Raw genomic sequence first — 27,974 nt, 5'->3', positions numbered from 1 at the left:
GTGTGTGTGTGTGTCCTGCACGGAGGGTCTGGAAAAGCTGGGCACGCCTGGTTCAGCTGAGGAAATGAAAATGTGCTGGTTTTGTAACTGTGTTCTCTTCCAGGCAAGAATTCATGTCAGCTGCAAGCAGAATTTGCAGTATGGCTGGCTGGCTTATATGCTGGGGGACAGAGCTTCAAGGAAGTTCACTGAATACAGCAAAGTCTTTACAGTGGAGGGAAACTTATCTTCTGGGAAGGGCAAGCTTGCACAACAGATAGCAGAGAAACTGGGTATGTCTTGTTTTCCCAATTTCTGCAGTAGTTGCTGGAATGTAGCAGTGGGGTTGTTATTTGTGTGTGGAGAAAGGCAGTTCACCCACCAGCAGTTCTTGACTGGGAAATGACTTGTTGGGAGATGCCACAGGTGATGTGAAGGGTGTCTAGACAAGGGGAGAAGAAAATGGAGTTGAGGTTTGAGGTGCTGGTGGGAGGCTCGTCAGGTCTGCCGGGCACCTGTGTGCCGTGTGGTGCATTGGGGTTGAAGTTTCACTTCTGCTCAAGTCAGGTTTGCTCACTGAGCTCCTGGTGCTGATGGAGCATCTTGAGAGGCAGGATGCCCTGCATGGGTGTGTGCAGAGGGTCAGGGTGGCCAGAAGGTTCTGCTTAGAGCAGTAGCTCAGTTCTCACCCTGGAAAGGTGGCCACACAGGGTTTGCCTGCCCTCTGGGATGGGAGCAGCTGAAGGGTTCTGCTCTGTTTTCAGGAGCTGTGTAAAGTAGAGCCTGGTATCTAAAGGAGCTGAATAGATGTTTACTGTAAGTGCCCAAAACTTGCTGTTACTTATTGGTGTTGTGGGTTTCTCTTTTTCCCTTAGGAATGAGATACTTCCCAGAAGCAGACATCCACTACCTGGACCGGATCACAGGAGATGGAACACTGCTGCCTGAGAAATTTAATGGTTTCTGTAACCTGCAGAGGTTTTACAACGATCCCAAGTGCCCTGATGGACACTCTTACCGGCTGCAGGCTTGGCTGTTTGGTAACCGGGTCTTGCAGTACGCGGACGCCCTGGAGCATCTGCTGGCCACAGGTTAGGCTTGACAGGCTGTTAACAGCATTTCTTAATTCACCTTGTGAGTAAACTGTAATGTAAGTACTGCAATGCCTGCATTTTGACATGAAAGGCTGTTAGGTTGCTGAGCTTTCTATAGTTTCCCCCCTTAGTGAGTCCCTGTAGAAGAGCATGTCTCGCATCGTTTCTAGCAGGCACCAGTTACCCAGCTGACTAGTTTTCATTTGCCAATCCCTGATGGTTATTTTCAGAAAGGCATTTTAAACACGCCAAGGCAGCTGTGAGTTGTACAGCCTGTTAAACACTCTCCCTAGATTTAGTTCCTGATGGTATCTTTTGTTCAGTCCTTTTGATTTCACGTTTTGTGGCGGCGTTGTTACAACTCAGGTGCCTTCTGGTGAGACAAGGTTTGGTGCACCAGCACTGATTTACCTGTTGCTGTGCTTTAGTAAGTGTTTTCCAAAAAATAAATAAATGTCTCAGACACGAATGTAAATGTGCTCCTTAAATCTAGTGGCACTTGGCTACTGCAGTGATGGGCACAGGGTTGGGAGTATATGAGCACGAGGCACACGCATCCAGGCTGTTTTGGCAAGCCTTGCTCTTTTGTTTTACTTAACTTTCCTAGAAAAGTAAGCAGGAAATGGGGGGTAAGAGCAGTACTGTCATTGACTGGAAGTGTTGCTGCCAGCAGCCTCTTGCAGCCTTGCTGACTGGAACCTGCTTTCCCTTGCAGGACAAGGCGTGGTGATAGAGCGCTCTCCTTACAGCGACTTTGTGTTCCTGGAGGCAATGTTCAAACAAGGCTATATCCACAAGAGATGTAAGTTACCTGCATGAAAAAAAGGAAGGTATATTTGCCATGGTCTCAGCCACAAATGTGGTAGCTTAGGGGTTTTTTTAAAAAAAGAAACAAGCCTGCTTGGAAGGTGGACTCCTTTTAAGTATTCAGAGTTGTTCTGGGCCCTGCTCAAGCCTTGAGACTTCCAGTTTTCATTCAAGACTTTGGTTCTGCTTGTGTGTACAGGTGTTCTGTGTATTGGTTGCTTGTGTTCTGTCAACCAGAGACTCCTGTAGTTTCCTGAAAATGCTGATGAAGACTCCAAGGTCCTTCAGGCAGACCTTGATCTTTTGCAGCATTAGGTGGGTCAGCAGGGCTTGGTCTGCTTGCCTTAAATGGCCAGAACCCTTTGAATCTCAAAGAGCAAAAATGCTGCTCTTGCCTTTTAGAAGAAAGAACCAGGAAGCTACAGGCCAGTTGACCTTAGCTTGAGCTGTAGGAGAGTGGTGGAGCAAATCCTCCTGGAAGCTGTTTCCAAGCATAGGATGATGTGAAAGTGATTGAGAATAGTCACCATAGTTTTATGAGAAGGAAGCTGAGCTTAAACATCTGGTTGTTAGCTCCTCATGGAAGGCTAGCTCAGTGGGTGAGCAGAGAGCAGTGTCTCCACCCCTTGGCTAGGAACTGGAGCAGTTATGTGGCATACATGGGAGACCAGCCACAGCCAAAACATGCAAACTTAGAGCTGCTCAAATGTCTGCAAGTCTGGAGAAAACGGCTGCAAAAGCTCAGTCATCAGCTGACCCCTCAGTAATCTGCTGTTGAAAGTGTTGTTTCTACCTGGTCTTAGCAAATCTGGCATTTTGGCTACCCCTGAGGTGAAGGTAATTGTTTCCCTGCCTGCCTCGTGTTCCCTCTGTCTTGTGTGAGTTGGCTTAGATTTAGGAGGTGTATATTTGCTTTTTAACAATCTCTGGAAGTTGCAACTTGAGGAAAAACCCAGGTTTCTGTAAACTGAAATCAGAAATAAATCCCCCCTGTTGGTATAACTGATGTTTGACTCTTATACCTCAGTGTGTGTAGCAGCTTAGTTTAATTGTATTTTGCTTTGTGTTTCTGGAAAATGGTTTATCCTAAAAACTTCCTTAATCCTATTTGAGGAGAAGCCTACCCTAAGCTTGCTCTATCAGCCAAGAAGAGGAGGCTACAAATACAAAAGTGAGAGGTAGAATTGATTTATTTGCAGGTGAGATGTCTTTAGCAAACACAGAGAAATACACATAAATAGTTGCAGGTTCATTGCCTGATAGGTTATAGTTTTAATGCTGTTCCTGTTGCCCCTGTATCCATTTGGAAGGTGTGTGTGTGTGTGTTCATCTGGGCTGCCTTTAGCTCCCCAGTCTGCTTGGTTTTGTTTTTTATACAGGTGTTGACCACTACAAGGAGATCAAAGAGATCAGCATTTCTGAATTCCTGCCTCCCCACTTGGTCATTTATATAGATGTGCCTGTTTCAGAGGTGCAGAAGAGGATTCAAGAGAAAGGGCAGGTAATTTTATCTCTTGCCACTGTTACTGCCTGTTAGTGTCTATTAGAACCATTCCCTCGTGTCCCTCCCATGGGGCTTGGTGCAAAATTCTGCTTCAGAAAGCTTCTTGTCCTTTTAGATGTAAGAACTGTTTTGGTGATGAGTGTGTGGCTTGTTCTGAAAAAATAAACAACTATTTTTTGACTGCATCAGTTTGTTGCTGTTTCTGCAATGGGAAGGTTTTTATCTAATTCATCTGCTTTTAAAAAACAGCCTGTGTAGCTGCCATTTCAGAAGTCCAATCCAGGCAATAATGCTTCTTGCAGTCTGACCTGTGCTTTCTGAGTGCAAGAAGCCCCAGCTGGTGGTCACCATCTCCAGCTTCCCTAGTTGGCTGTGTTAGTGTGGGTCACTTGTGGTGAGCAAGGTCATTTAACTTTCTGAAATTAAGAAAACTACTGCTTGGTACTTTCACTTTAACACAGAGAAACCACCAGTCTTAAACATTAAACTAATTTTGTGGAGGTATTTCAATAGATACAAAACCTAGTGAGCTCTCTGAGTAATCTGATGGTGAAGTTGATCAGAAATAAAGTTGCTTCTTGTCACTAGTGTGACTTCAGCCTAACCTGAGGCTACAATACACAACTTTTACTTATTGTTGGTCTTTGACAGTTGTGGGACATTCTTGCTTTTGCTCCCCAAACCCTTGGAGAGTGGCCTAGTTTCTCTCTTCAAGATTTGCTTAATCTGCTGGTCTAGTGACTCTCCCCTTCAGCCCTGCAGCAGATTGGGCTGTGGCTGAATGTGCTTTGATGAGCAAGATACTCTTGGCTGGGAAAACCATACTTTTGTGTTTTAACAACTTCAGTGACAGGATTGGAACCTTCTTAATGTATCATGGGAACCTGCAAGTTCTTTGCCCTTGTGAGCAGAAAGGTCAATGGTATTTCTGAGACCTTCTGGCAAATTGCTGGTGTAGCTTGTAATTCCCTTGAGTCCATGTGTCAGGAGAACCTTCCTCAGATGGCTGATCATTAAAAGCATGGCTATAATAATGCAGGGCTGACTCTGTCCTTAGGGTACTCTAGATATTTAACACCACATAAGAAATTCTAAACACTCCCAACTGTCTTAACTGTTGAAACTTTCATTATGTGGTTTACTGGGATGTTTGACTGCCAGTACAAGAGTGAGCTCCTGGCAGGTGGTCCAGCACCTTCTGATGAGGCTGGAATCTGGGCTGATGAGAAAAGAAAGCTCATTTCACCACCTTGTTTTCTGTTTGTTTTTAGCCCTATGAGAAAAAGGTGTCTCCTTCCTATCTCCAGGACATTGAGGATGCTTACAAGAAGACTTTCTTACCAGAGATCAGGTTAGCAAACCAGAAAGCTTTGTCTGTGAAACCTTGGAGTAAAAATGTGTACAAATCCTAAATATATCTCTGCCCATCTAGGAAAACTTAAGTCACATCACAGGAAGAATCCTCCCTGTGGTACAATATGGTGACCTAATGGCATAAACACTCTATGTAGGGAATATTGGAAGATGAAAAATGAAGTCTTTTTAGGTGTGAGCTTTATAAAGCAACATTTTTTGACTCATCCTGCTGTCTCTGGGCATTGCAGCTTTGCAGTCATGTATAAGGAAACAAAAACTTTTTCACACTTGAGGGGCAGAGCCAGGAATCTGCTCTGTTTGCTTTTCAAAAACCAGCTCTGTGTCCCTTTCTGTACGTGGTGGATGCTGACACCTTTGCTCCTCTGGCAGCTTGCAGCAGGGGCTGGAAAGCTTCCTTGGAGTGATGTCCAGAGAGCTCTGTGGTTGTGTGACCCGAGTGTGATGCAATATGAGCTTTTCTCAGGCCTTTTTGGAGAGTTTGGAGTTTTCCTCACCTAAAAACTCCTTTCAGTTGTCATAGCTTTGGCTGATTTCTTCGTAGTGATGTGGAGGGAGAGGAGGAAGGTTTTCAGGGACTTTTGCTTGTCTAGTTCTGCTTCTCCACCCTATGTGGCACATACCTGAGGTTTTGTTAGCTAAATGAAATGTTTCCCAGGGCAGCTGGAGCAGGTTTGGGAACATAGGGTGGCTGTGTGTCCATAGTAGTGAAACATTTGTAGGAGCTCCTGTCATGGCCCTCTCTGCAAATCACTATTCAGTGAAGGCTGCTACATGAATAAGAAAACAATTTAAATGCTTTTAAACTTTTACAGACCCTGCTAACTGCAGTGCTTTGGTCAGTTAGCCCAGTCTTAGTAAATAATAAAGACTGACTCTATTATTTTCAAAATTACCCACAGGTATTAACCTGCTTGTAAAAAAAAAGGTCTACAGGAGTTTTTGGGTTCGATCAGTTGAAAATTGGCTTCAAATGGATTGGCCAGTTGTAACTGGGGCAAGTATCCACATTAGTGACATGGAGACAAATTAATAGGTGGGATTTAAAATCTATTTTTTTAAACTGAAATGATGTAGATACCATTTTGCCCTTCCAAAATGATTTTTCACCAGGAAAGAAGCAACTTCAAGCTCTAATGAGAATTCTGTTGCAAGAGCCCTGTAAGCATCCTAAAGAAATGCTCATGATTGTGCCTTTTAACTTCATTTCTGCTTCATTTTGGAGCAGGGGGAGGATGGGTAGAGCACTTGTATCAGGGGAATTCAACTGTTTTCCTCTTTGCAGTGAGACCAGTGAAGTTTTGCAGTACACAGCAGCTGAGGCAGAGGATGTGGAGAAGGTAAGACTTTCCTGCATATATTGGTTTTGATTTATTTTTTTTTAACTTGCAAGACTGAAATGTAAAAAGAACATGTTATCCTAGTAGGTAACTTAGTTAACTACTTTATGCATTTAGTGTTTGTTGCTGTGGCCTGGGCTGGGTCTCTACTAGAGTGTTGAAAAGGGTGAGTGTTTTGTCAGGAGAGTGGAAATCCTACCCCCATGAGTCTTCCAAGATCCCTGGCTGGCTGAGCAAGCAGGGCCCCCTGCAGACCATCACTAATAATTTATTGTGTGTTTTCTGCCAGGGATTTCCAAATTCAGTTTGTTTTATGAAGCAAATCCTGGGAGGGATGTTCCTGAGTCCCTGCTGGGCTGGGCAGTGCTTGGCTGTTCAGTCAGCATCCCTGCTGGAAGTGGCTGGTGGGATGGGCAAGGCTCTGCATAGCCCAGTTTGGGAACCAATGGCATCACCCAAGAGGAGCATCACTCCCAGTGTGAGATCTGTCTCTGTTGGCTGCTGCCACTGTGAAGCTTCCTGTTGGTTGGTGCACAGGTTCCTGTGCAATAAAACAGCTGCTGTTTTCTAAAAGGTGGTCATGATTGGGTTAGAGCAAACAGCTGGGTAACCAGAGCTGTTACAGGCTTTGTCACCCTGGGTTGCTCATCTCTGTGAGCTAACAGGGCTTCTAAATTGCAGGGTTTTTCCTCCAAATGGTTTTGCTGAACACAATAGCTCTGGACTGAGCCAGGTAGATGGTCTTTTCACTGCTAGAAATAAACCATCTCTTACTATGTGACAGGATTAACATGAGGTCACTTCTTCCTGCTCCCCCCGTGTTTTGTAGTGAAACTCACTTCTGGGATTTTATTTTAATCCTTTAGATCAGGGTTTAAAGTGAGTGTGAAGGTCTTACTGCTCAAGTGGATAGTCTCCCAAGCTCAGCACTCTTGTGTCATCACTGTCCATGGGCTCATCATTATGCACTGATGCAGTTTCTAATTAGGATGGACAAATCTGGGCTAAAGGAAGGGTTATTATTTTGAAGTCAAAGTACAAGGTGATGTAATTTTCTCTGTCAGCTGCTGGCTGTAGAGGTGGGTGCTCTTTCCCCTTCAAAGAATAAAGGTGGGTTTTTCCCCCTTCAGGTTCAGTTTCCTTTTGGAATAAAACAGCTGAAATTTGGAAATAAGGAGTTGGCAGGAGGGATTTGGCTTTGGCTTGCAGGGTGTTTATTGATACAGGTGTAGCCTGTTGATAGCAGTGTTTAACAGTGTTCCACAGGTGATTTGCTGTGTGATTGGGAGCTTAATTGTTTTATGACCACATGGTTTAGTGGCTTTTGACCTGCTCATAACAGACATACACAACTTGGAACTGACTTGTGTTTCTGAGGTGTGTTTCCAGAAAGATCAAGCAGGGTTTCATATTGCAATTAACCTTGGTTGTAGTCACCAAAGGAGTCAAAAGTGCTGAAATGAGCTTTGTTAGGGTGTTTTAGGCTGCTTTAACACAAGGAATAAACACTTGGCTAATGTGTTTGTGTTAGGAAATAACTTAAATAACTTAAAAATGGAACGTGTTGGGGTTTGATGTCCATGTCCCCAGGAAATGATGTGGGTAAGAACAGTGTCACCTGTTGCCCACCACCCCCTCCAACTCTTCCAGCAACAGCACTTTCAGATCTCTGAGAAACAAGCTCAGAAATTGTCAGCTGTTCCTGTCGGGTTAGTGGCAAAGATTATAGAAAGATTCTCATTATTGAAATGACTTCATTTCTCAGTCCTGCTGTGCCCTGCAATATATTAAGGCTTGAACTCTCCTGGATGTTATCACGAGTTGTGCTGCCATCAGGTTAAATCATTCATTTGCTGCTAATTCCCAGGGGGTGCCAGGGCATTCCTTATAAATTAGGAAGCTGTTCTTGCAGCCTGGTGGGGAGGCTAATACCATTGTTAGCAAGCTGCTGGGAGAGGTGTCTTCTGAGGTGATAATAAGAGTGTGCAAAACTGATTTGCATTGCAGACTTCTTTTTCCATGCAACATATTCTGAGCCCTGTTGATAGGGACTCTATTATTAGTCTTGATATCAGCCATAGTGGGGAGTTTCCCAAGCTTTGCTGGAGAATACAGGAGTAATTGCTTTTGTGTAGCTAATAGGAAGTGTGGTGAAGGTTCAGCTTCTAAAGTAAATAAGTCAAATAAATGGATCTTTGAGCTGTCTGGCAATATACCTCTCTTCTTTGCATCATCTAAGGCTTATCTTGGGGAGTTAAATTACAGCAGTTTGGTAGGAAGACACAGTAGAAGTTTGAAAACTTCTCAATGTCTGTGGTGCAGTTTTCTGTAGTGTTTTTTTAAGAATTAAACATTTTTGTGCCAACAGGTGGATTTGCCACCTGCTTTTTTTCTTTATGTGAAAAGCAGGTTTCTGAGCTCTCAGCTCCAGTGTCTGGTTTGCCTGCTCTGCCTCTTCATAAGGCAACAGACATGGCTGAAGAGCATCAAAACTTGCTTGAAGTTTTAAATGTGCTTTGGTGGTGTCAAGTCGACTGTATTTTTAAAGTCTTTATCAGCAAAATTAGTCTTTAAGAAATACAAATGCCTCAAGGAAAGTGATCATGCAGTTTGTATCTCCAAGCCATTATTTCTTACCATAAAATAGTAGTAATAGTAATAAAGTGGATCTTTATGTTCAAAACTACTTTGTAAAAGCACTTAGTTATTGTCTTTTATGTGGCAATAGATGGGATTTAACATTTGCTGGGATCACAGAGTATAATTAGAGTGGGTTTAATGTACAGACAAGAACTGAAGCATTTTTCATTTATTATTCTATCACTCGCTTTATTACTGGCATCCTTGCTTGTCAATGGGTTGACCATCTGTCATCAGGATTTTGGTCTTGACCTCATAGCTTTGTCCTTTCCTTCTGGAAAAGGCTTCTGAAAAGTGATGTGTGGAGCTGTAAAAACCCACCCTTCTCCAAGTTCCTTCCAGGTGCTGATTCCACCTCATCATGCACCTTAAGTGCATCCTGCTGACACTAGTTTGGTTTTCCTTCAGATCCAACCTGTCATGTTCAGCAATTGTCCAGTGGGTCAGCAAAGATCTGTTTTCTGGTGGAGCCAGGCTGTAAAGGGATCTCAAAGACAGGATGGATAAGTTGGGGGATGCTGAGGGCATGATTTGCTGAGTTGGTGTTACTTGTGTGAAGGGTTTGGGTGCTGAGCAGTGAGTTTTGCTTCTCCTTTCCACTTGCCACAGTTGCTCCTCAGCCTGTCTCAGTTCCCAGCCTTGCTGGAAAATAAACAGGACTTCCTGTGTAGCATAACAGGGTTTTGGTTGCAAAACAGTGGGTTAAGTTTGGGCTTATTTCCCCCTCACTCTGCCTTGAAAGGTGGGCTTGTACCTTCTCTGTCCTTTCAGCCCCAGTGGCGGGTCTCTTGGATCAGGTAAGAATTTGGAAATAAGGCACCACTCACCCTATTTATTCTCTGTCATCCTCTGCTTGCCAAGCCTGAAAGCACCAGGAACTTTAGAGCTGACTCCCTGTCTACCTAGGGCTTCTGGCAGGGCCACAACCTCCAGAAAAAAGGCAGGGAGATGTGTTACCTCTGAACATTTGCACTGTTAATGCAGCTTTAGCAGAGGAGCCTTTTTTTGCTGGGTGACTTGTTTAATAATAAATGTTGATTATTTCATTGATCTGGGGGTGTGTTTATTGGATTTTGTACGTTCTGATCAGCTCACCTCTTAGTCTGGTTTTTATCTTTTGATTCCAGATACTTGAAGACATTGAGTACCTGAAGTTTGACAAGGGGCCGTGGCTGGAGCAGGATGATGTTTCTTTCCATCAGTTGAGACTTCAGTAAGTTTAACTTCCAGTAACTGAACATTGCTTAGCATTAGATCTTGAAGAGAGTGGTTAACACCTGGAATTGCTGAAGCTGTGTTTATATTTGCACTGTGACTTGGTTTCTTTTGGGTCCAAGCCAGCAGTGGTAGCAGGCTTTTGTAATACTGGTGTGTGGCATTTTGCTGCTGCTGCTAATTGAGGAGAGACTCCAGAAAAATAGATCCTAGAATCATAGAATCATTAAGGATCACCTTAAAGATCATCAAGTTCCAACCCCCCTGCCATGAGCAGGGACCAGGCTGCACAAACCTCATCCAACCTGGCCTTAAAAACCCCCAGGGATGGGGCATCAACAACCTCCCTGGGCAACCCATCCCAGTTCCTCACCACCCTTAGAGTGAAAATGTTCTTCCTCATATCTCACCTCAATCTCCCCTCTCTTAGTTCCCCTTCTCAGATCCCCTTCCATTAAATTCATTTCTCCTTCTTTCCTCTGACTCCCAGTAAATACTTCTCAAGAGAAGTTTTAATCCTAATTCATGAGGTGTTGCAGTTCACTCTTCACAGTAACAACAGGGATTATAAATTACAGCACTTTAAGAAGTTTTTTTGGGTATTTTTTTGGTTAAGGATCCTAGTCTGTCTAGTTGGATGTGAAGAGATCAGACTTGGATTGTGGCAACTGTCTTGCTGAAATAGGATCCAGTTTGGTAATTTTGATCCTATAATGATTCCTGGCAAGTACTCCATGGTTCTCTGTGTCCCAGTTCAGCTGTGGAGTCCTACTGGTGGGGCTGTGTCCCCTGAGCAGTGCTGAACAAAGAGGGAGCCCTCCAAGCTCTAAAACGTGTGGAACAAAACCAGACATGTTTGTAGTGAGATCAGACCAACACTTTGACCCCTGTGATACAGATTTACTTTTCTGTGCTGTTTCTTCAAGTGCCTCCCAGAAGTCAAGGTCATGTTCCTTTTCTGTGGCCCTTCTGTCAAGGGGTAAAGACAGATGGCAGAAGAGTGGGGTTGGGTGGTGTTTTAAGAGAAACAAGTCATGATTTGGGTGCCCTTCTAAGTATCTGAGAAGAGGTTGTTTTGAGTAGTGATGAAAGGATTGCATCTGGTTGCTTAGATCCTGCAATGCTATCAAAATTGGATTTCCTTTGAAAGAGAAACTGCAGTTTGAGTTGCTTGTTTTCCTACAGCTTCACACTAGTACGGGTATTAAGAGAGGATTATTAATTGCAGAGTGTGGGAGGGAGTTAAAGGATGCAATTAAAGAGCAGGGTATAAAGATACGGGATGAAAATCCTGCTTCACAGCTGTAGAAGGGAATGAATGGCATTGCTAAGCACTTGGCTGTTGGTTGAACCCTGGGGGGAGAGCGTGAGGGTCTCCTGTGCAAGGCTCTTGTCACTGTAGATCATATGAAATCATTTCTTCTCTTGGCAGCCTGTGGCTGGTTTAAGATCTTCCAGTGCAACCAACAGCCAAGTGAAATATTCTTCTGGTTGGAGGTTTGGTGCTTCCCCCAGCCTTCAGAATAGTGCTGCTGACAGGGTTTGGATTCAGGCATCTGATGGATGTGCTTGGGAGTCCTGGGAAGGTGCTGGGCTGTTGGGGCATTGATCCAACACCTAACAACAGATCCTGTGCCAGTTTGGTGCTTGTGCCTTGCTCAGCCAAGTGAAGAAATCGTGGGCAACATGCTGGGCAGACTGGGAAGAGCACCTTTAGGGCATCTTCTAAAGATGTGTAGGTTTGGACATAAGCTTTGTCAACTCCAGAAGTGCAGGGCAGACATGAGGCTCCTCCTGTCCCTGCCTGCGTGTCAGGCCCGGACAGAGGACAAGGTGTAAGGACTGAGCAGACACTGCAGGGGATCTGCTGCATCTCCTCACTGTTGGAATTGCATCCCTGAGCATCAGATGCCAAATTCGGGTGCTAGTGCACGAGCATTAAAGCTGGTGGGGTTTTTTCCCCTCACTTTTTCCAATGCCCAAGCAGGAAGGAGTGTGTGGTACCCTTGGCACGTGTCTGTGTGTCTTTTTTTTTTCTCCTGGATGAAGTTTTGTAGCCTGCTCCTGCAGGGCTGCAGCAGGTATTTGGTTTTCCACCTGCAGTTTCTTCCTCTGCTGACCTCCCAGCATGCAGCCTCCTCATCCTGACTCGGGCTGTTTCAGGCAGGGCATTGCAGCCCTAATCCTGCAGGTACAGAGGGTCTGACACACACAGAAACCCCAGCAGAGCCCCTGATTGCTTTGGGAATGCAAAAGAAGGAAGCTAATAAAACCAGTGGGCCCACACCCATATAAAATCAGTTGCATAATGATACCTTTTATCTCCCTGCTTTGCCTTCAAGTGCTCTCCCCTTTGCTCTAATGGTGTGGCTGTGGGACTGAGGCATGTCTTGGCAAAAGGTTAAAGATGTCTATGTTTGTGTGTGTGTGTAAGCTGGAGGGATCTCCCAGAGGATGTTCTCCACGTCTCCCCTTCCAGGTGCTGTGTCCAACAGAAACCACCCTGCATTTTGAAATGTCTGAAGGGGTTCCTCTGTTGCCACTGCACCCTCTGCAGCACGTTTCTCTCTGCTGGGAGAAACAAGCCCATGGGCTCTTCCAAGAGAGAGGATGTTTTGGAATGAAGGGGCTGTCTTTGGTGGAGCACTGCCCATGTTCCTTTATCAGCTGGAGAGGGGAGCTTGCTGCCTTGGACTTGTTTCATCAGCCAAGTCAATCAGTTCAATCTCTTACATCCCTGGAGACCCTTTGGAATTTGCTACAGCAGAACATACTTTCTAAGGGCCAATTTTCAGCTTTTGTGAGCCACCACTAACTTCATTTAAAAAAAACAAAAAAGAGAGGTGTTGGCACTTGTTTTATCTTTATGGAAAGAGGATCCATTTCCAAATGGAAACAATCCAGTATGAAATAGTCTGCCATGCTCATCTGTTCAGTTTTGGTCATTAATAACTCCTGGTGTGCCACAAACCCTCTGTAGTAAATTTCTCCAGTGTTGTGTTTGGCAGGACATCAGACACCTATCCTGGGGTTGTTACTGAGGGGCCTGGTATGTGCAGTAACCTAGTAATTTCTAAGTTTTCTTAACATTTGTGTAGCTTCTTGGAACTATTGCTAACCCCAGAGCTTGGCTCCTGTTTCCTCTCTGTACATTTTGCTCCAGTGAAGTGAGATATTGCAAGGAGGGGAGCCTAGGAGTGAATGAGGGAAGGGCAACCCTTCAGCACAGCTTCACAGAGCAGTCTGGCATGCTCAGCTAAAGGAAACAGTGTCCCTCCTGGGTTGTCTGATTTCACAGAGCAGGACTAGTAGTCCTAGAAGACATGGAGACTCCAAAGTACCTGTGGTAAAGCTTCTGGCACTATTAAAAACTACCTCCTTCAGCACCTTACTTCTCTCTTGCTTCAATTGAAGCAGTTCTTTGCAGTTGCCTCTTTGCAGAGGCCTCCTACATTTGAAGAGCTGTGTTGTTGCACCTTCTCACCTTGTCTTGCACACCTGCTTGTCTTGGAAAGATCATTTCTCTTTTGTGATGTTTGTTGCTCACCAAGGGAGCAGCTGTGGTTTGGTTCATCTTGGGCATGGCATTCTGCTTGTTCTGCCTGACCCAAGGGTGGAGTGTGGGGGTTCCTTTGGCAGAAGGTCTGTGTGCCCTGGAGAACAAGGCAAGGAGGAAATGGGGAGGGCACATGAGGGAAACACAGCCTGCACTTGTCCTTTGTGCCTGCTGAATGAGGCAGAGGAGGTCAGTATGGTTGGAGTTGGATGGAGGAACTGTCTCTCCTGCCCAGCTCATTTCTCCTTTCCCCTGCTCTGTTTGTACCCTACCCATGGGAGGTAGGGAAGCCAACTTCAGCAGGGGCTGAGGAGCCCTGGCCAAGGTAATGAGGGTGTGAAGAGCAGCCACTCACCCAGTCACACCTGGAACACAATCACCAGTCTGTGAGAAGCAGGTTTCAAGGTGTGCCAGAAAATAAGGTTTTCCAGTTGGATCCAACTGCTCTTTCTCAAGTTACTTTCATGTCTTAAGTGCAGGATTTAATCTGATATGTTTGTGTTGCTCTAAGCCTCCTAGGCCAGTGAATGCTTTTAGGTAGGAAGTGTGGTTTTCATTGTCACTTCAGTTCTTGTGACTGTGCCAACATCAGTTGAGAAATCATGGCTCAGGCTATGAAAACTGGGTTGCTTTTTTGGTTGACTGGTTGTTTTGGTGTTGGTTTTTTTTTTGCCAGCAGCCTGCTTTCCTTACCCCACCTTGCAACTCCAGCAAATACATAAGGCTTTCTGATGTTTGTTGTTGGAGGAAATTTGGGGACTTGGTTTTATACATAATTCTGATGTTTGTTGTTGGAGGAAATTTGGGGTTTTATACATAGCTGAGGAGAAAAAAAACCCCAAAGACAAAGTTACTGATGTGTCATCAGTTCCCTGCAGGTTCCCTGGAAAATTTGTGTATCCTTCTTGCAAGCTGCCTGTTAGGGAAACAGAACTTTCCTCCTCTAGAAAGAGGCAGGAATGTGCCAGTCTTGATTCCTCAGTACTTGCTCGTGCATGTCTTGCTGGACAAAGCAGATGTGAAGTAGGTGCTTTTGCAGAAGAGGTGAGCTACCCATTGCTGTAAATGTACTTAGGAGTGTGATTCCCATGCAGCAGTAGGAAGAACCCTGGCTAGTAGGATTATGGGTGGTTACAATGATGGGGAGCTAAAATCTGATGCTCTTACAGACCTAGGACAATGCAATCACTTAGGTGCTCTCAGCTGAGTCTGAAATGTCACCTAATCTTATGGGCAGGTTAAGGACTCTCTGGGAAGCCAAGTGTGATGAAAGCTGCTTCAAGAAAATATTGAGCACCAGAAAATAATAAATAGTGATAATGTTGTGCTGGTGACAAAAGAGAAAACTGAGGACACATAAAAAGATGCTTTTAAATGCTTCCTGTTGAGCAGTGATTTAGTTCTGGCAATGGTTTTGTGGTTAAAGACATTGTTGTGCCAGGTATCTTAGTGTGGTGCTTTCAGTATTCCAAGTTCTTTCTTCCAGTGCAGAGTAGAGCTGAAGCTGGAGAAGCAATTTTTAGTAGCATGAGGTTTAAATGTTGTTTGTTGGGCAGTGGTTTCTTTGGAGGCAGTGGTTGTCAGAGCAAAGAAGTTTGAAGAACAGCAGATTTTTCATCTTGGCCCCCAACTGAAATAAGTTGTGCCTGGGAATTGTCCTCTACAGTTGCCATTTGGCTGAGATTCATTAAGAAACAGGTTAACTGTGGACTGTTTGACTACTAGGCTCTATGTCTGTGTGTCAAGTTCTGCTTTATATATAATCTGGACAAATTTTATCTGCTTTCTGCTACGGACTTGTAAAGTCCAGAACATCTGTTGCCACTTGGCAGAGAGCAGGCTCTCCCATTGCTGTGGGAAGAAGGGATGGAGATGTTTATTCACTGGTAGATGAGGGGATCTTCCCTGGCCTCTGCTGTTAAGCCAGAGCTTAGCAGGGTCTTTAAACATTGCCTGTCCAAATAAAAATTCTTAGCTTGCTGTCCCTGCTCCCTGCACAATGGAAATGCAGATTAAAGCCCATGGTGTTGGTACAGATTACAGGTGTGGGATGAAGAGCTGGTACCTGAAGGGGCTGCTTTCTGCTGGAATCTGTTTGGTTTGGGTCCCAGTTAATTAGCAGTGGATATTAGAGCTGACTCTTTCTCAGAACCCCAAGAGAGGAGACTAAGTGGTCCTGAAGTATGCTGGGATTCAGAAATAAAACCAGTTGCATCATCACTGTTTTGGGCAAGCTCTTCATTCCAGCTCAGTTATTCCAAGATGTCCTGGAGTGGGAAGGCTGGGAGTGGCCTGCAGGAGGGCTGGTGCTGGCCTATAAAGAGAAGAGCTCTTGCTTTGTTGGTGAGGAGGCACAGGAGGGCTTGTTTTCCTGCCTTCCAGGATGCAAAATACACATTTAATCCATGTGAAGATAGAAAATGCAGTATTTCCTAGGAAGCATCTTTGGTGTTTATCCTGAACTTTAATTAGGCACCTTCTGTCATCTCCATTTTTACTAGATTATTGTATTTCCTTACTAATTGGTCTGTAGTAGGATAATTTGCAGTGTCCATGTTGGGATATATTAGCAGGCTAATAGAATAGTTGAAGCTGCTCAATGCTGGGAGGTAAAGTCCCAAAACTTGTGATAAAAGGCAAAAAAAGAAATTCCTTAAAAAATTATTAACAGATGTATGTAACTGCTTGTAAAGAAGTGCAACTCACTGGGGAAAAACCACAATTTGCAGGGTTTCAAGTGTTAAATTTGGTCCCTGTCCACTGCAAAGGGGTGTATTTTTCCCCAAATACGTACAGGTGGCACTGTTGGTTTGTGTACAGCCCCAGCCTGCAGAAGGTGGCTTTCTAGCAGTTTCTCAGCTGTTTTTAGATTTGGGGTGTTAGTAAATGCTGGTGCTGTGCAGAGCATGGATTTGGGGTGGATCCTGGGACCTGCTGTTACAGCTGCAGGCTTCCCCCAGGTCCTCTGCCTGCTTCCAAACCCTGTGATGGCCTCAGTTCTTTCAGGCTGGGAGTTGGAAGGAAGAGCACCACCTTATTTAAACCCTTGTGAGGGTTCATTTGTGAAAACTACTTGAACAGGAGGCAGTTAAAAATAGTGGGTGAGATTCAATGCAACCACTGGGTTGATCTTGCTAATAGAGGGAAGCAGAAAAGCTCTTGGAGGTGCCTGGTGGAGAAGTGTCCCCAGAGTGACAGAGCTTATCCAGGGAGGAGAAACCTGGGGGAGGGAATGGAGAAGCAGAGGGAAGTTGGAGCAGGAACAAGCTGTAGGTAAAGGTGTGGGGATGGATGGATGGATGGATGAGGAAAAGGGCTCTGTATCCATTATAACCAGAAAACAGCCAAAACCCGTGGGAGCGTTAACAGAACAGCAGTTCTTTAATACTCAGTCAAGCTCAGAACTGATGTCTATGTCTTTGGAGCAGGATGTGGCCTAACTTCTCCTTTTCCTCCTTCTCCCTCAGCGTGCAGGAGAAGGATGGAGTGCTGGATCCTCAGGCCATCCCTCGTTTCATCCCAGAAATCACCATTGGAGGCACAGAGTATGACAAAATCTTCTACGAGTACCGATCGGTGAGTGATGCTGGAGGATGCCCACCTGGTTTAAAGTCTTGCTTGCCCACCAGGGGAATAATGAAGCCAATGGTTTGTTTCCTAAGCTGATTTTCTTTCTTGATCTTTAGATGGCAGACTAAAGGATAAGTGGGTTTCACTGGGTTTTGTCTCTTCTGTCCTGATTAGATTCTAACCCCTGAAATCTAAAATAATCCTTGGAGTCAAACAAGAGCACTGGAAGCCTGTGCTGACTTCTGTAAACAGGGTGGCTGCTTATAAAACAGGGGAGGGAGAGGGTGTTTTTCTGGAGTAGGCTGAGAAGGTAGAAATGTTACATTGCCTCTCAAAACTGGTGGTGCTTTAAATAGTGTTTCTGCACGCCGGCACACATCCAAAGCCTGTTGTGGCCCAGCACTCTCTTACACCTCATGCAGGCTCCCACACAATGGTTTTAATTAGCTGCTTGCCTTTCTGATTCTGGAGGCAAGGGCTTCCAGTTGACTTTGCCCTGGTACTTGGCTGGCGTGGGGTCCTCTCACCTCATGCAGGGTTTTCCTAAGGCCCAGGTGTTGTAAATGCTCTTTGGAGAAGTCGTGGGACTGATGGCAATTCATGCTGGTGAGACAAACTGAAGTCTCATGGTGTCTTTTCAAGCTGAGCAGTAATCTTCTCTGCCACTGTGTGTGTTTTTTCAAGCTATCACCCAGGGCAAAGTAAGGGAGATCTGTATAAATTGTTGCAAACCATGATTTGTGCTATCAAAACACTCTTCTTCTGGTCCTGTCTCCTACTGAAAGGAAAATGTAACATACAGGTTTGTGGACTTGGTTGGAAACTCTGGGCTGACAATGTGTTTTCTTGTGGAATAGTCTGTCCACAAGACCCAGTGAATACTCAGCATAATTTGTGCCTCCTCAGCTAACTGTGCTGTGGAGAGACTCCTGCCTTCACACCCTCCTGCCTCCCTGCAGTGGTAGCTTTTCTGGCTTGTAAAAGGGATTAAAGGTGAAAGCATCTTGCTACTCCTTGAGGTTGTCTGATGGGTTTGAAAACCCAGGTCTGAGAATCTTTGAGAAAATCTGAGGACTTGCTAGCAGAGTTTTGTGCCCCTTGCTTTCACATTTTTAAGTCCAAAAACTTGCAGCTCAGATTAAGGGTTTTTGGAGCCCTTCGTTCCAGGAGACGCCTGTGCTTGTGCAGCACTGCCTTGTTGCCAGCATGCAACATCCATCTGTGCTGAGGGTGCCTTTCTTCCCAAACATGATAGGTTTTCTTGGCCAGGATGTCCCTTTGCAGCAGAGCTGGGAATTATTGAGGCTGCCTGACACACAGCTAGATGTGACCTCGGTGCTGCGTGCTAAGAACCAAGGGTAATACTTCTGAAAGCCTTTTTTTTTTCCCCTCTCTCTCTCTCTCTTAACTGTACAACAGCACATTCCTCTTTGTGCTGGCAAGAAACTGAGAACTCCCTGGCTGATCAAATAGCTGACTTCCAGGAAAAATTAGGGCTTGCCTTGCAGGTGTAGCAAGGGGATGCTTAGGAGTGGGAATCTGCAAACCTGGGAAGGAAAGCTGAGCTCTTGGACTGCTCTGTTTAATTCCAGTTAAGTTGAGAGCAGGAGTTGAGCACTGTCAGTGCAAAAAAAAAAACCCAACGTTGCCAAAATATCATCTCCCTTCTCCAGGAATGCTTTGAGGTAAGGATGTAGAAAGTGATGATGTGGAATAAGGAGGAGCTGTACATTTTTTGAAGCGTTCTGTCTAATTCAGGCAACACTAGCTACTCCTTTTCTCTCTCCTGAATGCTTCAGGGATGGGGAGGGTCTGTGGGGATGGTGCAGAGTGGAAAAGATGCTGAATTTTCCTGCTTCCAGTAAACCACTGGAAAGGGAAGCACAAAGCCAGCCCCACCTGCTGGTTCACGTTCGAAGAGTTAATGTCTCTGTGTTTCAACTTGGAAGATCTCCTTGTTTGCCCTCCAACTTTGTTTAGCAAATGAAGGTAGGAATTTCTTGGTCAGGCAAGGCTTGTGTTCAGAGCTAATGCAGCCTCTGCAGGCAGAAGAAGCAGGTGAACTTAGAGACACACAAGTCTTGGCTGTGACTTTGCTGGGTCCTACAAGGGGGACCCATCAACCCTGCCCGTGGCCACACAGGGGTGGCTACAGCTGGGCTACCACTGGTGCATTTGATGACAGATCAAGATGTTAGGCTCACATGACGTGTAAGTCAAGACTTAATTATGGTATAATTAGAGAGCTTTAACTTTTCCTTGTGGGAAATATGTGCTTTTAAAGTGTGTAATGATGTTTACCCCATAAATACAATGATTTGCGTAGGGGATTTTTTTTTCCCCGGCAACCCTGTAACTAGTCCTAAGTCCTTGATCACAGCAACAGGCAGCTAACTGCTGTGCTTTTCAGAGCTCCTTGCACACAAGTCGTGCTGCCTAATCATAGTGGTTTTCCGGGGTTTGCAGATTCCAGGCAGAAGCTGGGTTTTGTTCAAAATAGTCATTAGTGAGAAGCAAGCGAGAAGGAGGAGGAGGAAACACTCTTCAGAGTCCAAGATGTTGCCATGTGTGCCTTTCCACATACAGCTCTGAATGCTGGAAACTCACTTATGTATAACTTGCCATCTCTAGCAGGGCTCAGCCATTCTGCTCAGGCATTCTTAAACTCCCCAAGATGCTTTTCTGGCAGGGGAAGTGTAACCTTTTGGTCAGGTTCTGTAGGTCAGAGAGAAGAATGTTCATTCTTAAGTGAAGCAGCATTATTTTAGGAGCTGTCAGACTAGTCAAGACTTGACTGCTCGTGGGTTGTTTTATTTTTTTTCCCCTTACCAACTGCTGTATCTCTCTGCTTTCTTCCAACTGTGCACAGTCCCCAGGGATAATGCTCCAAGCTCCATGTGTGCCCATGGAGCTGGAGCACTTAGAGGTGTTTGCAGAGAAGACAAAAACAAATGGTTCTGTTTAATGGAATCAGTGTACTTAAATAATGTACTTATGTACTTCACACTCCCAAATGCTGTTGGCAAGTCCTGCTGCATCTCCAGGGGTGGTGAAAAAAAGCCTTTTCTAAGTTCATGCTCTTTTTCTGTATACAGAAAAATGCAGCTTTCTGAGATTCATATTCAAGTCATCACCTACATACTCACCTGTGAAAACAAAGCTGCAAAACTTCAAAATAGTCTTTTTTTCCCTTTGCTGCAGATCATAAGGAAATGATAAATATTTAATTTACATAAGTTTTCTGCTTAAAAATAAAAAAAAAAATAAAAATAGGGGGCTTGCCTGTCACAAAGTGTACCAGAGCCTGCAGTCCAGAGTTTGCTGGTGTTCTCTTGGGCACTGAAGTGGAGAATTCCTTCAGTAAAGCAGGTGAAAACCTGATTTCCTTTCTCACATCATCAGCCCTAATAGAAAACTTTTGTGGCAGCCCCCTCACCTCGACCCTGGTTCATGTGTCCCAGCTTCTCTGTGTGTCCAGTGGCTTGCCCTAGTGTCTCTAACACAAGTCTGGGAAGCATGAAGGAGAAAAGGGGTATTTCCACTAGTAGGTGGCTAAAAACTGTGGCTTGCATCTCATGCTCTAGGGTTTGTTTGGGGTTTTTCTTTCCCCATCCTTTCTCTGGGTCAGGAGTAAGATTGTGCAGTGGGAGTATTATCCCTTTAGAGTTTGCTGGGGTTCTTTTAAGTACATATGCTGGTGTGGGTGTTAAAGAAAATGACCAAGCACTTGGGCATACAATTCTTCTTCAGACACTGTGTGATGAAGAATTTATTCTATACTCCTGAGCTACCCTCAGAGGTGCTTCCTATCCCAAATGACTTCCATCTCCAGTGAGTGCATGTGACTGTGTGTCAGGATTTCTTAGATCAGTTTTGCTTGTCAAGTGGCCTTTTGCTCTTGCATTGCAATGGTGAGCCACAAGTTTCCCTTCCTTTCTTCACCCTCTGAGTGCTTTTTCTTCCCAAGCTGTTTGCTGATCCTGGCACACTTCAACCTCTATCCCTTGGCTCCCTTGTGTGGTGGTGCAGTCTTGGTTGGGATGGCATTAGGATGTTCATTCCCTTGTTTCCTGATAGCAATTTCCTGCTGCTAAGTGTCTTTGGCCTCTCTCATGTAAAACTGGCATTGCTGAGACCTGCTTCTACTTTAGGTAACATGAGGAGAGCTGTTCTAAGAAGCTTTTTGCACTTCACCAGTCCAGTTAGAAAAGCAAGTCTGCAGTTAGTGTAACAGTTTATCCAGCTTGGTTATAGTTTCCTGGCTTTTTCCTGTGGTAGATTTGCACTCAGTAGTAGATAACTTGTCATTTCTAACATGTTCTTTGCTGAGAAAAACTAAAGTAGTTATTCTGTCACTATGCAGAATAATCACTAGGGCAAGCAGGCTCTTTGAAAAAGAGCTGCAACAAATTGTTTAGCTGTACCCTGTTGTTTTATTCTTGGCTGTCCTACAAAAGCAAGGCTAGAGATACACATTGTTGTAGCTGTTCAAACTGGAAGTCACAGTAATTTTTACAAAACCAGAATCTGCTTCAACCCAGTGAAGTTGTTTGAAATAACAAATACTTCAGCTTTAAAGAAATGTGCTGAGTCCTCCTTCTGGATGCTTCTCTTTCCAAAGGGTTTCTGCTGTCTTGTCTGTCTTGTTAATGACTGAATGCAGGGCAAGACAACATTCATTGAACAATTTGAGCAAGTTGGTATTGTTTTCATCTCAATTCAGCAAAGCCTTTGAGTGTTCTTGTCACTTGGGCTAGAATGAATGGTACCAGCTTGGAGAATTTTGCTGGAGTCAAGAATGGCAGGAGTTGAGCTGTAAACATACTGCTCTCTGTTCCAATCCTTTGGGAACTAAGCCATATACACCTTGGGGGGGCTGAAGGGTATAAAACCCTCTCTCCTCTGGAACATAGGAACCAAACCTCTCTGTAATACACCCAATAAATGAAGCTACATGTTCACAGATTTTTATCTGGGTGCCAACAGCGAACGTTGCCGACAAACTTCTGGAAGTCAGGACTTCTGCTGGAAGAAGCAGGAATCTTTGCTAACAGCAGTGATGGAAGGTGCTATTATTATGCTTGTTATGAACAGCCAGTAAATGAAAAGGTTTGGGTATTGATGAATGAGCCCGTGCTTGCACAGTAATGACTCTGTTTCTAAGTGCTCTTTGATCCGCGCTGCTCCAAACGTGCTATTTATAGAGCTGAGGTAGCTGAGAGGCCCAGCCATGAGTGGAAAGCAGCACAGGAATAGCAGGAAAAAACGGTCATTCTTCTTGTTCCTAAAATGTTGGAAAACAAGGCTGGTGGATGTAGAGCTTTTCAGGTTGTTAAAAGTCTCCAGAGCTCTGCCTGCCCGTGCCTGGTCGGCGGGGACGGCGAGGAGCGATGCGGTGCAGCAGGCAGCTGGCTGCTCTGCCCCACAGCCTGCCCCACTTTACAGGGCTTTGCATCATGTTTATGGGTTGGACAGACACTTCTGTGGCAGGGTTCTTAATTTAACTGATGAGATGATCTTGTTTTCATGGTTTTACTGAGGCTCTTTTAAAGTCGAGCGGTTTCGTTCCTTGGAGCTTGGCCCTACCTTTGGGTCCAGCTCATTCTGGGAGTTTCATGCTCTTGTGTGGTGGATTTTATCTCCTACTTCTGGAGGGGCATCCTTGCTGCCAACTTTTTAAGTTCTGCACAGTGTCATGCAACAGACCAAGACTTGGTTCTGTCTCATCCGTTTCCACAGAGCGGAAAAATCTGTTCCTGAGCTGTGACCTCCCAGGAGCTTGTGTTCAACCTCCTGCTGCAGATGTGAGTCCTTGGGCTTGTCTAGTGGGAACTCTCTTCCCATTCCCTTGGCCAGTGCTGCTTCAGTTCCTCCTGAGGGCAGAGACTTCATTCTTGTGTTGCAAAGTCTGTGTCTAGATGGCTGCTGTGATAATGACACAGCTTTTCTTACTTTTCCTGGGAAGGATGCTTTGGTGGGGTGATTGGCTGCTTTCTCTGCCACTTGGTGCTGGACAAACCTGTTGGTGGCTCCACAGGTCTCTTTGGGCTGATACCAGTGAAGGACCTAAGAAAGTTTGAAGGGCTTTGAGCCTTCATGCTACTCCTCGTACTGTGGAAATGTGTTGTTAATAATGAATCAAGCTTAATAGGGTGCACTATTAGTTTTAACATGGCCATTAAATCACACCTTTTCTTTGGTTTTTCTGAAGTGTGGTTTGAAGGTGGCACACATGGAGTTGTCCTGGGAATGTGGCAACCACCTGCAAATGGTGTGGCATTGCTGATTTTCATTACAGCTCTGACTGCCCAACTTGTAATGCACAAGGCTTGTGGAAAGTGCAAGTCTCTTGCAAGTACTTGCCCAGTTTCCCATCTAGACCTACTCAATTTTCCATGTCAGAGTCCTTCAGCAAGGAGTCCTTCAAGCTATTGACTTTGTCTGATGGCACCACCTTGGAAGAGGCAGTGAATATTGCATCCCTCTCTCTGTTCTCCCAGCTACTGGCAAGTTGCACAGAGCTTTGCTCTCCTCCCTTCCACCATCTCTTTTCTAGGCTGGGTAGTTTACTACTTCTGGCTGCAGCACCAGCAGCCTCAGGGCAGGCTGCTTGTTCCCATCCCTGCCCCAGTGCTGGCCAAGTTCCCAACAGGCTGGGAACTTCAACTGGGTGCAGTTGGGAGCACTAACTTAACCATTTGTTGTAACCAAAAAAATTTTACCCTACCACCTGTCCTGCATCCCCAGACCTTCCCTGGTGCTCCCACCACTCTTCTTTGCACTGGTCTGGTATTATGGCATCAGAGAATCACAGAATGGTTGGAAGGGGCCTTTAAAGGTCATCTAGTCCAAGCCCCTTGCAGTGAGCAGAGACAACTTTTAACTAGATCAGGTTGCTCAGAGCCCCATCCAGCCTGACCAGGGAGGGGGGCATCTACCACCTCTCTGGGCAACCTGGGCCAGTGTCTCACCACCATCATTGTAAACCATTTCATCCTAGTATCTAGTCTAAACCTCCTCACTTTCGGTTTACAATCTTCACCCCTTGCCTGTCACTTCAGGCCCTGCTGAAAAGTCTGTCCCCATCTTTCTCCCAGGCTCCCTCCAGGCACTGGAAGGTGCTCTAAGGTCTTCCCAGAGCCTTTTCTTCTCCAGGCTGAACAACCTGCCCTCTCTAAGCCTGTCCAGGTGTTCCAGCCCTCTCATCATCTTTGTGTCCACCCTCTGGACTCTGTCCAACAGCTCCATGTCTTCCTTTGCTAGCTGTGTGTTTTGCAGTCACTGCAAGCTGACCCAGCCAGGTGTGAATGGGGTTGGCAGAGTTTGTGAAATGATCTAACAAAGCTGCAGGTTCAGCCTGGGAGATGAGAGATGGGTCCTGTAGGACCTCTTCTTGTTGGCTCTGTGCTCTTCAGGCCATTCAGCCACGCTGTGCACTGTCAGCCCTTCTAATCCTTGTGGCATTGATGAGCAAACACTTGTTCTGGCAGGAGTGGGACATGCAGGGGGCTGGAGGGGAGGCAGAAGGCTGCAGTGTTTTCCCAGATGCTCAATAATAAGATCACCAGCTTCCTCCCCTCTGGCACAGACCTCCCTTGTTCCTTGCTTTGCACCTTTTTTGGACACAGCTGTAAAAAAAAGTGAGCTTTGAAGAGCCTGTTCTCAGGTGTGCCTGGTGCAAACAGTGCCCAGAGCATCAATCCACATGGCTCTGCTGGCTTTGTAATATGGGATTTGCTTACTGTGCCTTCCTCTGCCCTCTTTTTTTTTATTTGGGGGGGGCAATTTCAAAAGCCTGGCTGTAACATACCCTAAAATTCAACTGCCTTTGCCAAGGCCCACTGTGAGCCATGGAGTATGGGTGAATGCTTGTTATAACATTTGCTTTGCTGGGTTGCACGTCTTTAACCAAAGGCACATGGGGAATTTTGTTTCCAACAATGAATTTGAATTCAGTTGGGGTTGATACTGCATCTCTTAAAGAGGGCAGATTTACCCAGCAACGAAACTGTAAACTCCTGTGTTTTCCCAGAGAGCTCCTGTTGCTTTAATAATCTAGTTATCTGGGAATCTCTTGAAGTATCAAAGGGCCAATTATGCACTGCCTGGAGAGGACCAGGGAGAGCTGTTTTTGTGCTTGAATTAATAGATACAGGCTGGTCACAGCAGGTCTGATGTCCTCCCTAGCTCACCACTGTAAATTTGCAGGGCAGGGACAGCAATCATTTATTTTCATCTCTCATCTCCTTTGCTCAGCAGGAGTAACTCTTAACAGGACTGCATGGTTTCTTCTGATATTTAGACAAGACATTAAAGACAACTTTAAATGAAAAACCTTAGGAAAAAACTGATGGAGAATGGCACAGCAGGTCTGATGTCCTCCCTAGCTCACCACTGTAAATTTGCAGGGCAGGGACAGCAATCATTTATTTTCATCTCTCATCTCCTTTGCTCAGCAGGAGTAACTCTTAACAGGACTGCATGGTTTCTTCTGATATTTAGACAAGACATTAAAGACAACTTTAAATGAAAAACCTTAGGAAAAAACTGATGGAGAATGGCTTGTGACAGGGAGGGGTGGGGAATGTCTCCCAAGGGAAGCAGAAGTCTTCAGCTAGCTTGATGTTTTAGGGAGAAAGAAGTGTTTCATTTTCTGACCTTCAACTAGAAAAAAAAAGAACCCCCTCCACCTTCCTCAAAACAACAGGCTTCATCCTGGAATAAATAGCTGGATTAAATGGATGAGCATAGATTTCATCAAGACTGGGTCTTGCTTCTCTCTGCAGGGGCAGGTCTCTCCAACAGGATCCTCTTACAGTTGTTGTTGTTTTTAAAAGAAAAATCATCAGGGCAAGTCAGGGGTTCTGTGTGAAACCAGCACTTGTGTGGGGATGAGCAGATGATTTGTGCTTAATTATTTGTAAAGGCTGCCAGCAGATTGCTTATTTTTAAAGGAAGGGTTTTATTAGAGGATCTCTGCCTGCTTCAGGCTTTCTCACACAACTGCTTTTTTCATGTTGCTTTGCTTCTTGTTACCAGGATTATAGCTCAGAGACAAACCCTGTGTTCTGTCCCTTTCATTTCTGGAGACAGGCAGAGAGGTTCTGGAGACAGGCTCTGCTTATGGAGGTCCTGGTTGGTACTTTCTGAAGGGGACTGCTTTAACACCTGAGGCTGAGGTTGAAATGTGCCTACATCTGTTTCCTCTGTGGCATCACTCAGTTCAGAGCAGTTGCCAAAGCAGCAACTTGATGCCCTTGGCACTGGCAGGTTTTGTTCCCGTGGCTTTAGTTACCTGGTTGGTACAGAGCCTGGTTTATGTTCATTCAGGCTAAACCTCCACTAAAAATTCCACACCTGGAATAGTGTATCCAGTTCTGGGATCCCCAGTTCAACAGAGGGAGAGTCCAACAGAGAGCTGCAAGGATGATTAAGGGAATTACTTGGGAATGTTGGTGTCTGTGGTGCTGCCTGAGGGCTTTTTTGAGCCCTGAGAGGGCCAGGCTTGGCTTTCCATCCCAATGCACAGTCCTCAGAGCTGTCCTCTTCCTCCCAAACCCTTTAAAGGTCATTTAGTCCAAGCCTGTGGAAGGCTTTGTGTGTGGAACATCTGTTTGGCTGGTTAGATGGACTAGAATGAAGGAGGTTGTGTGCTTCAGTCTCCCATGTCTTCTCACAGACTTGGAGGTGACAGATCCTCATCTCTAGGTGTAGGTGCAACTCCTTGAACTCCCGACTGTAGGGTCCTGCTGTTCACCTCCATTTCCTCTCATCCTAGTGACAATTTGCTTTCCTGGTGTGGATGCAGATCTTCTAGCTTTCCTAGTAGACCTCCTATCCCCATCCCAGCTCTCCAGTCCATCCAACCTTTCCCTCTGCAATGCATTTCTGGGTTGGCTGGGCTAAAACTGCTCCTTGTTTGACCCTCTTGTGACCTACAGAACCAGCCTAGCCTCTTGAGATGCTGTCAGAAGGACAGGCTTCCTGCTGTGGTCCCCAGCCCTCTGCCAGCTCACCTACAGGGAGGTGACTTCATGCCACAGCATCACCATGGTTCCTCAAGTCCTGGTTTGGGAACCACAGGTACAAGAAGTTTGGTCGGGTCAGCCCGTGTGTCTGAGCTGCACTGACAGGAGCTGCAGCCTGAAAGATCAGTGAATTTCAGAGGCAGCAAGTGAAGGCTGTTGTTTAGGTCCCAGGGTAGCAGTGAAATTTGGGAAGAGAGTTCAAGAAACTAGTTCTTTGGTTTGTTGTGGGTTCTTTTTCCAGAAAGTAATGGCTTGTGGCTGTGCTTATGAAGACAGGCAGATAATGCTTGTGCTTTAAGGAAGACAAGTTCAGCTCTTGAAGGCTAAATACACAATTTCATCTGAATGGTTTCATGTAATGTAGTAATTAACTCAGTATTTCATGCATGAAATACTTCATATATTTAATAATGTGTGCCTGTTTTGGCAGGAGAGACTTGGTTAATTCCTCTACTACATGCTATGGTGAGAGGAGTCACCTCTGACTAGAACTGGGTGGGAACAAGGGCGTGTAAGGGAGAATCCAGGTGGAATATGCTGCTGTGTGCTGAGATTATTGGCATAGTTATATATATATATAATGGCAGAGTGTCTTTTGTGGGTTTGCCCCTCAGTGGCACAGCTCAGTTTTTTCAAAGGGACTGATCTTTCTGGAAGTTTTAATCATGATATTGTAAAAACGTATTTCATGTTGCCCTCCTGCAGGTACCATGAGGCCACATGATAAAGAATCCCAACATTTCCAGAAAGAGTGACAAAGAGAAACGTTTCTGACTCAACTTTCTGCTCTCTCTCCAGCTCCCTGGTCGCAATTTCAGGCCAGGCTACAATGCTGATGTTGGTGACAAGTGGATCTGGCTGAAATGA

General features: G+C 45.2%; 1 protein-coding gene across 1 annotated transcript; it reads left to right on the top strand.

Moving 5' to 3' along the window:
- Nucleotides 1-109: 109 nt before the first annotated feature.
- Nucleotides 110-27,974, top strand: NDUFA10 (NADH dehydrogenase (ubiquinone) 1 alpha subcomplex, 10, 42kDa). The gene is made up of 9 exons (XM_010004708.1): nt 110-272; nt 855-1,070; nt 1,789-1,875; nt 3,260-3,381; nt 4,656-4,735; nt 6,044-6,098; nt 9,866-9,951; nt 16,977-17,085; nt 27,906-27,974. The coding sequence occupies exons 1-9, from the start codon at nt 158-160 to the stop codon at nt 27,972-27,974; spliced, it is 939 nt and encodes a 312-aa protein (XP_010003010.1). The 5' UTR covers nt 110-157.

Source organism: Chaetura pelagica, unplaced genomic scaffold (genome assembly GCF_000747805.2).
Source record: "Chaetura pelagica isolate M959 unplaced genomic scaffold, ChaPel_1.0 scaffold89, whole genome shotgun sequence".
Lineage (NCBI taxonomy): Eukaryota > Metazoa > Chordata > Aves > Apodiformes > Apodidae > Chaetura > Chaetura pelagica.
Note: the sequence above shows the minus strand (reverse complement) of the source record. Positions and strands in the feature narration are given on the sequence as shown.

Excerpts from the sequence above, each read along its gene's own strand:
- NDUFA10 (XM_010004708.1), top strand. The coding sequence starts at position 158 with ATGCTGGGGGACAGAGCTTCAAGGAAGTTCACTGAATACAGCAAAGTC. Across the intron at positions 1,876-3,259 it reads AGGCTATATCCACAAGAGAT|GTGTTGACCACTACAAGGAG; the intron begins GTAAGTTACCTG and ends TTTTTTATACAG. Across the intron at positions 4,736-6,043 it reads ACTTTCTTACCAGAGATCAG|TGAGACCAGTGAAGTTTTGC; the intron begins GTTAGCAAACCA and ends TCCTCTTTGCAG.